Consider the following 9,715-nt stretch of genomic DNA (forward strand, 5'->3'; position numbering starts at 1 on the left):
GAAGTTAAGAAAGAAAACAAATGAACAAAGAAAAAGACAAACAAACAAACAAAAAAAAACCAGACACTGAAGTACAGAGAGCAAAATGGTGGTTGCCAGAGGGGAGGTGAGTGGGAGGATAGGTGAACAAGAAAAAAGGGAATAAGAGTACATTTATTTTGATAATACTGATAAATAGAACTGTCGAATTATTATATTTGTACCTGAAACTAATGTAACATTCTATGCTAATTATACTGGAATTAAAAAAAAAGAAAGCTTAGGCTTTGTGGAGCATGCTCCTATGAGTAATTGAAATTTTAAAGCACTGTTAGGTTGATTAAAAAGAAAACACTCCAGTGTCTGGGGCAGTTGCATGGAAGGGAGGCCGGGATGGCAGATGAGATTATAAAGGCTCAGGCCACTAGACCTGCTAGCAACACAGTCCTCAGGAAGATCATTTGCAAGGAAATCCCAGCCAAAATAATTTCTGAGGATGACCAGTGTCTTGCTTTCCATGACATTTCCCTTCAAGCACCAACACATTTTTCTGGTGATACCCAAGAAAGATATATTTCAGATTTCTGTAACAGGAGATGATGAAAATTTTCTTGGACATTTAATGATTGCTGGCAAGAAATATGCTGTTGATCTGAGCCTGAAGAAGGGTTATCAAATGGTGGTGAATGAAGGTCCAGATGGGGGACAGTCTGTCTATCGCGTTCATCTCCATGTTCTTGGAAGTCAGCAGATGAATTGGCCTCCTGGTAAAGCATGTTTTAGGGATTATTTTGCCTTCTCTAGGTAATGATCAATATTTTCAAGTTCTGATATGTTAAACAGTATACTTAGTTTTGCCTGTTTATGAAGAGATTGAGGACATACTTTTAAAAACCCATAATTAATAAAAGACAATGTTGCATGGTTAAAACAAAACAAAACAGAAGACTATCCAGTTGCCCAATACAGGAGAAGTTTAAGGGATGTATTGCTAGAGAGTACAGAAAACAGGAAAGAAAGCTTCTGGCAGCAATAAACCAAAGACGATAGAGTGGATGCTAAGACAGCTGCAAAACTCCTAGCAGTCCTATACAAAACCAAAACAGCACCTACGTCATCTACATCCATGATGCCATGAAGCCCAATCTCTGTTGCAGTTCTGAGTATTTGGAGGTTGTAGAGAAAATCTGGTGCCTGAGTGGATTTCCAGTGGTGGTCCTTTGCCTCTGACCTTTCACATCTTAACTAGGTCTATCAAGCAAGAGAAAAATACTACTGAAGCACACTCCCCCAATTCAACCCAAGGAGTATTGAGGCTTTGCAACAACAATGATGACAAAAAAAAAAAAAAAAAAAAAAAAAAAAAGATTTATATGTATTCTCTAGTGGAGGGCTAGCAATAGGAACTCAATAAAACTTTTATTCTTCAGAAAATACAGTAGGGACTCAGGAAACATTTTCTGACAGGAAAAGAGAGGATGGAGGAGGAGAATGGATGGGAGGAGGATGGGAGGAAAGAAACAAGGGAAGGAGGAAAGAAGAAAGAGAAAGAAAGAGAACTTTAAAAAGATCACTTAAATAGGAAATGCTTTTTGTGCTTTGAAAGTTTAAAGGGTGTTATCAGATGATACAGTAAGACATCTAAGTTTCTTCTCATAGGGCAAAGTTCTGGTAAATTTCTCCATGCTGTCTCCTATATGTTTACCCATCTCTGTTCACTCAGATGAGGATTAGAATTAAGAGTTATTCCATTCTCTCCTCTGCTTCCAAGAGTCCAATTTTACACATTAGGTCTTTTTATATCATTCCATATGTCCCTGAGTCTCTATTCAATTTTTTCATTTTTCTGTTATCCAGATTGGATAATTCTTATTAATCTATCTTCAAACATACTGATTATCTATGTTCTATTAAGTTCATTCAGTAATTTTTTTTTAATTTCAGATATTATTTTTCAATTCTAGAATATACAAATGATTCTTCATTATGTCAGCGGAGATTTCCCTTATTTTCATTCATTGCAAGTGTATTATTCTTTATGTTCTTAAGCATAGTTAAATGGTTACTTTAAAGTCTTTTCTAATTCTGGGGCACTTGGGTGGCTCAGCTGGTTAAGTGTCCCACTCTTGATGTTGGCTCAGGTGATGAGCTCACAGTTTGTGAGTTTGAGCCCCGCCTGGGGCTGTTAGTGTGGAGCCTGCTTGGGATTCTCTCCTCCTCTCCTCTCTCTCTGCTCCTCCCTCTGCTCATGTGCATATGTGTGCTCTCTCTCAAATGAGTTAAAAAAATGTTTTTTGGTAATTCAAAATCTTGCTAACTTCAGAGTTGGTCTTTTTTCTTGAGAATGGGTCATATTTTCCTGATTCTTTGAATTTCAAGTCATTTGGGATTGTATCCTCGACATTGTGAATCTTATGTTTTAGAGGCTGAATTCTTTTATATTCCTCTGAGGAGTGTAGATTTTCTATTTTAGCAAGCAATTATTTGGTTGCACTCAAACTGAAAACACTGCCTCCTGCACAACACCTTAAAGGTTACTTCAGTTTTTTTAATCTTTAGCTGAAGTTGCCTAATGCATGCATGGTCTGACAGCCAGAGGTTTAGGCAGAGTTTATAATAAAACTTGCCTCTCTCTCGAAATCTCTGGGATTTCCCTTACACTTGCCAATAGCTGTGGTTTTCCCCAACATTGTCCTGTAGTTCTTGAGGTCAGAAAAATTGAGAATTTTCTTTAGAGTTTTAGTGACATGTTGATGCCAACTTTGGCCTGCCCAGAAAATAAATATTATTGAAAAATGGGTAATTTTTCATGCACTTCCCTTTTTTAAAGTGTCAACTCCTCTTCAGAATCTGCCTGCTTTTGTTCACTCTCTGATTGAAAAAGTCTGATTACAACTGATCCTAATTACTATTATTTATTTTTTATTTATTTTTTTGTTAGTAATCTCTACACCCAACATGGGTCTCAAACTCATGACCCTGAGATCAAGAGTCACATACTCTTCTGACTGAACCAGCCAGGTGCCCCTGACCAGCCCTAATTATGATTTATAATTAATTACTGAGACGGTGCTCTGCACAGGAACTGTGCTTTAAATATAGGTAGATTATCTTATTTAATCTTACAAGAGTCCCATGAAGGAAGGAAGTGTCAATGTTTACATTTTACAGATAAGGCAATAAAAGGTGAGAAAGATGCAGGTCTTTCTTCAGTAACAGATCTAAACCCAAATGTTTAGGAGACCAAAGTCCATAGTCTTACTGTTGTAAGAAAGAAAATTAGCTCCTACTACCAAAAGGTGCCCTGAGGCACCAAAGACTGCCTTAGGCAGGTTTCTTAATCAGAAGCCAACTTTAAACTAGATGATTACAGGTCCTGAGAAATTCTTTTTTTTTTTTTTTTTTTTTTTTTTTTTTTTTTTTTACTCATTTAAAGCAGTGTTTCTCCATCTTGGCTTATCATAAGGATCACCCCAGGGGACTCTCTAGAGATCACAGATTTTGTGAATCAGTCTCCAGGGGCAGGGGCTGGAAATCCAAATATTTAGCAGGCATTCCAGATAAGTCAATGGTCTTCCTAGTTGGAAAACACTTACTTAGAGAAATAAGCACCTGGTATTGAACACTTCATTCACAACTCTTGTGTTACTGAGTATAAATAATGATAGTAATAAGAAATGCTAATCATCACCTAGGGCTTACTCAGGTCTGGCAGGCTCTTTTCTAAGTAGTTTACATGTATTATTTCCTTTAATCCTCCCAACAAATCTATAAGTCATTGCTGTCTTTATGGGGAAACTGAGGCACCAGCTTGCCCACAGTCATACCAGTGAGTCAGGGACCAGAGTTTAGCTAGGCTGTTTGATTCTACACCACTCTTTTTTATCATTGCATTTATTCTGTTTCCACTTGTTCTATCTGTCCTGTCTACCAACCACCACTTCTGAAAAGAGGTTTGGGTAAACATGTGACACAATACATGTTTCCCAAGTACCCAAGAATCAAATTCTTAACTCAGCCTGCAAAGAGTCCTTCTTCCTGTCAGAACCCACTGAAGCTTTGTGTTGTACTCTGGGAAGCTTCAGTAGTTTCTGCTTCTTTGATTACTTTCAGGAGAAAGATTGGAAAAGAGTAGAAAAGAAGCTGGAGAGCTCAGCCAACTGATTTACAACATGCACCAAATTATTTCCACACATTTACTATAGAAGTCTCTGTGCTAGGTGCCAGTGTATAAACCAGATAAGGAGTTTGCAGTCTAAGGAAGGAGGAAAATAATAAATAAGAATGCCAACTATTGCAAACTGAACTATTGATCATATCACAATCCTTGGGGTCTTTTATAGATTATGGTAGCCACCAAAGAAGTTTGAAGTGGATAGGGTGGGCTGTTTCCTTACAGCAGGTTATGCTAAAAGCAAGTCTCAGGCCAGAAGATAGATATTTTTCAACTAAAGTTTTATTAGCAAAGCAAGTATCAAAAAAACAATTCATATGACTTCTGTAGACTGGAGAAAGCCTCTACTCTCTTTCCTTTCAGTTGCTTTAACCATTAACTTTGCATGAAAGTTTCATTCTAGTTTAATGGCAAGTTTCCAGAGGCAGGATACTGTCACTCCAACAGCCTGACAGAATCTAGAGTTCATGGCTACAAACCAGACCTCTTTACATGCAAACCCTAGGGGTATAGTCATAAGCCTCGATGGATTCTTATATTCTATTCATGCTTTTTATTAAACATTTAATGTATATTAAATACCTTAATATCACAACTAACACCTCATTTCTGATATTCCCCACATTAAGCAATAGACTCTATTTTACATAAATAGAAGCCTGTTTCTGACATCAAATATGCCAATTAAAACATTCTGTTGTTGATGGAGATGTGGATAATATGAGGGCCAGTGATAGTGATATGCCCCGATTCGAGAGACCCCCCGAAAACAAACGACCAGAGTCCAGAGTCAAAGCCAAGCGGCAAGGGTCATTTATTGCAGGTTCGAACCCGGTCCTCTGCGCACTCGTTGCCGGTGACGCTAAGAGGCCCCGAGCAAGGATCTTACAGCTTCTTTTATAGACAGGCACAAACAAGTTAGGGATTTTTTTGAGGTTACAGAGCTGTTATTGGTTGACATTTAAATTTGAACGCTCAGCAGAACTTGTTTGGTTCCCGCCTTTATTTCAAACCACTCAGCAGAACTTGATTGGTTCCTGCCTTTAGGTCAGACTACAACCGGGCGCGCCCTGGCTGGTTTCAGGAACGGCGGGGGGAGGGGAAAGATCTTTTCTTTGCAATTGTGAGTACACCTGGTAATTTTTCTCTTAGCCTCTCAATAGCTACCTCTGGAGTTAGTCCTTTCTGATAGAATGTTATCTCATCCCTCAGTTGTACTTAATTAGCACACTAGCTGACTACTTCTTGACCTTGCTTTCTACATCAATTCCTAGGTATTGGTTTAATCTAAGTTTTGCATTTTATAATATCATATTGTAATGTTAAAGAACTTTAAGATAATTGCAAACATTGTAACAACAAATAAGAAAACAGAAACCATGGTAAATGCTGTAAAAGAAGCCCATAACTGGGTGTTTTGGCAGAATATTAGAGAGCAAACCAGTTTCCTCTCACCAGAGTCCTTTCCCTCCTCCCCTCCCCCTCCTCCCCATTTCTAAGGGACTAGGGAAGGGGGATTTGAGAGTCAGAGAACATCTCTCCTACTTTTCCTTCTTCTAGTCTTACTGCCTCAGTTGTTCAAAAGTACAAGTAGTAGTTGCAGAGCAGAGAATGTTCAGGCAGGTGGGGAAAATAGAAAATCATGAAAGAGAGGACAGAAAACCTTAATGCCAGGGTTTGGGAAATAAGCCCACTGCCCCAGTCAAAAGAGGGATGCAGAGACTTGGAACACAGTGAAGCAAGGCTTTAATCAACGTTCTTGCAAGAGCAGGTGTCTGATAGGCACACTCGGGACAGTTACAGAAAGCAATTTATCTCCTAGTGTGCAAGTCCCTCCCCTGGTTCCTCATTGGCTGAGTGCTGCAGAAGTCACAGCCTTACCCGGAAGTTGCCTATGCCCAAGTAAGGCCAAGAAGTGGTCTGATTGGAACAAATGTACATTCTTTGAGGTGACGCAAAGACTTCAGTTCTTTGTCACATGCTCATTGCATAGCCCGTGAAAAATAAGCCCACAAAATGGAGAGGGGAAGAAGAACTGGGAAGTGAAGGGTCTAAGGGTTAGGGACTCTATTGTGGTGTGTGTGGGGGGGGGGGGGGGGGGGGGGGGTGTTTCTTACATAGTTCTAATAGGTTGTAAACCTATTGGTAACTAGACAGCACAGCTTTTATTTGGTCTTTCTGGAAATGAATCATCTCACTTCTCACACAGGGATCAGCGGGGAAGCTTCCTGAAATCACCCTAACCTATACCTTCCCCAGTCACCAGCAGAGCTCCTCTAGTGGTCTCAGTGGTCCTCAGACACATGGATTCCTCAGAGTGCATGGAGTGTCACATTCTAAGAGCCCTGTTTCCTCCCACTAACCAGCTCTCACCTGCCTTGCCACCGCTGCTTCCTCCACCAGTTGTCCTTCCCAGCCCCTTCTCTCTATTCAGCGTGACCTAAGGCTTTTCTAGAGGAGCAATATCTGGCTCTTCTTACCTTCCAACACAGATTTCCTCTGCTTCCTATTGCCTAAGTGATGACAACTAATGGATTCTGTTCATTTTTATACTTCCACTGGTGTGTCTTCATTGTTGTTGTTGCAATAAAAAAGTTATGTTTTGCATGTTGATTATGCAAAGAAATCAAGCAATATGTAAAGGAATAAGGAATAAAGCAATAATCATCTTAAATCTTACAACCCAAAGAGAACTACTGTTAGCAAACTAACTTTTAATTATCTTGCTACATATAAATACACAGAAGTGCATAATTTTACATAAGCAAGACCTTATTACACATGTTAGTTTTAGCCTAGCTGTGTTTCTTTTTGTTAACATATTTTGGCTTGCTTCCACACTTATACATTCTAATATAATCATACACAAACATGTACACATATATGGGAGAGTTGTCATGTTTGTTTTCTAATAAAAACGTGGTGTAAATTCTTCATCTTGCTTTTATCACTTAACAATGCATTTTGGAAATTCCTCCAAGCCAAAGGTTTAAATTTCATTCTCTTTAATGATAACATAATATTCCAGGGTATCAATTACCAGAATTTAATCCTCCCCATAATGATGGACATTTACATCGTTTATAGGTTTTTTGTTTGTTTGTTTTTTGTTTTTTGGGTTTTTTTTTGGAGAAGGGCACTACAAACAATGTATGAATACTTATCCTATTACATATGTCCTTTATATATTGGTGCTTTTATTGTGTTGACTACAAAGGAAAAATCTGTAGGCAATTAGGGATTGCTTTAAAATTTTGCAGTATTACAAATAAAATTGCAATGAACATTCCAGATTATATCTTTGATTGTTTCATTAGGTTAAATTCCTAAAGTTAGATTGGTAAATTATGAATTAGAACATTTTTAAGATTCTTAATGCACATTGCCAACTTGTTCTCCAGAAAGATTATGGTTGCAACCTTTTCAATCTTTCTAGAGGAATGTGAGAGACCTTTTTTGAGAACATCCTCACTGCTACAGATGTTCTGGTACTTATTTCTTTATTAACTCTACTTCATAAGATCATCTTTAACCATATCCATCACTCTCTGTGTCCACCTCTCTTGCTGGATCCTGAAAATCTTGACACTGAGTGGGTCATGGGTGGTGTCCTTTTTTTCTTTTTTTTTTAAGGTGGCACTCTTTGTGGAGTATCTTTAATAACTTCTGGAGCAAAAAGAATTTTCTTTTACTTTGGGGCAATTTTCACTACTGCTGATTACAAGTTACATACCCCAATACATCCACTAACTTTATCTTCCAAGGTAGACAGGGTTTATCCCTTGGGGTTTATATAATGGATATAAAGTATATTGATGGGGGTGACTTCTTGACAAAAGACAGACAATATTAAACTGGAAGAGGCTTAAAGTCCTCATTTTTTCAAGACACTTGCTTCTCAAAACTGCTGTATCTGGAAACCAAGTGTCCACAAGAATTTATCGATGATTCTCAAACCTAATATCCATCAGGATCACCTGAAAGGTTTGTTAAAAGACCTGTGGCTGAGGTGCACCTGGGTGGCTCAGTTGGTTAAGCATCTGACTCTTGATGTCAGCTCAAGTCATGATCTCACAATTCCTGAGTTCCAACCATCCAGCACCCCCCATCAGTCTCTGGGCTGACAGCACAGAGCCCGCTTGGGATTCTGTCTTCCTCTCCCTCTGCCCCTCCCCAACTTGCTTGTACACACTCTCTCTCTCCCTCTCTCAAAATAAATAAAAATAAGCTTAAAAAAAAAAAAAGAACTATGGCTGAGCTCTAACCCTAAAGTTTCTGATTCAGTGTGTCAGAGGCAAGGTTGGATAATTTGCATTTCTAACAAGGTTTTAGGTGGTACTAATGATGTTGGTCCTTTAGCAACACTTAAGAGCCACTGTTCTCTGTCCTATCCTCCCCCACCTGCGCTGGTAATGGAGCCTCACTTCGAAGCTCTATTCTCTATAAAGCATCCCTCTTTTTATTCTGTCTTTCGTGACAGTAAGGAACAGCTGGCCAGCACCTTCCTCATTATAACCTTTCATACCCTTGAAGAAAAAGATTTGGTTTTCCTCATCCTCCTTTTCACCTGAGTCCTGATTCCCTCAGCCTTTCCTTATAATCAAATTTTCCTACCAATTCATCATTTTTATTATTCTTCCCTGAAGCCCATTTTGAATTTCCACCCCACCCACTCCTGTCCCCACTTCAGTTAATAAGGAGATAGGAGGGGAAGGGAAGGCGCTAAACAAAAACCTTGAATGCATAGCTTTTTGCTATTCCTGCCAGAGGCTGTGACCACAATATTTAAGAAGTGTCATAGAAATTGGTGATTTTTTCCCCTCAGTTCTTTATTTCAAAGATTATAGCATTCCATAAATGGGTACAAACTATTGGTCACTTTCTTCATACTTATTCACACATAATCAACGGCATCTTTTGGTAATAGACACCCATTTACTTAGTCTACAAGTATTTTTTGAACATTTAGAACAGGCCAGACATTGTGAATACCATATCTAGTGGATGTGGCATTAACTTTCGGTCAGGACAACTTGTCTGGGCAGGTCCTAACAGACTGAGAATATGACAAATGTTTTCAACAACCCCACCTACAGTATGGCTGAAAGATAAGTTTTATCAACCCAAAATTATTTTAGCCTCTTCCAAATCCACTGTTCATATGGAAAGGGACCTAGATTATGGTCAACTTTATGTTATTTACAGGAGATAATATTTTTTATAGTTCAAGTTAGTATACAATTAACAATCATTTCTGTTCGTCTTTGGGGCATGTTCTGAAATATGCATATTTCATTCAATGCTGCCATGAATAGCACTGATTACACAAAAAACTACGTCTGAAACTATCTTAGCCCTCAAATGGTAGGAGAGAGGGAGGTCCTTGTGATCTCTTTTCTAAGAGCTCTAATTCTATTCATGAGGGCTCCATGAGTAATTCCATTATCATGACTTACGCAACTTGCAAAGACCCCACATCCTAACACGATACACTATGCATTAGAATTTCAACATATGCATTTGGCTATGGGAAGGAAGGAAGGGGCAGATGACAAAAATGGT

The 9,715-nt window shown here is 38.7% G+C and overlaps 1 protein-coding gene across 1 annotated transcript; it reads left to right on the plus strand.

Annotated features, from left to right (window-relative positions):
• The first annotated feature begins 372 nt into the window (after window positions 1-372).
• LOC115527341 (histidine triad nucleotide-binding protein 1-like) lies at window positions 373-787 on the plus strand. Its single transcript, XM_032593520.1, is given in 2 exon segments — window positions 373-525; window positions 527-787. Coding segments are annotated over 2 exon segments (414 nt in total).
• The last annotated feature ends 8,928 nt before the right edge of the window (window positions 788-9,715 follow it).

Source organism: Lynx canadensis, chromosome A1 (assembly GCF_007474595.2).
Source record: "Lynx canadensis isolate LIC74 chromosome A1, mLynCan4.pri.v2, whole genome shotgun sequence".
Classification (NCBI taxonomy): Eukaryota; Metazoa; Chordata; class Mammalia; order Carnivora; family Felidae; genus Lynx; species Lynx canadensis.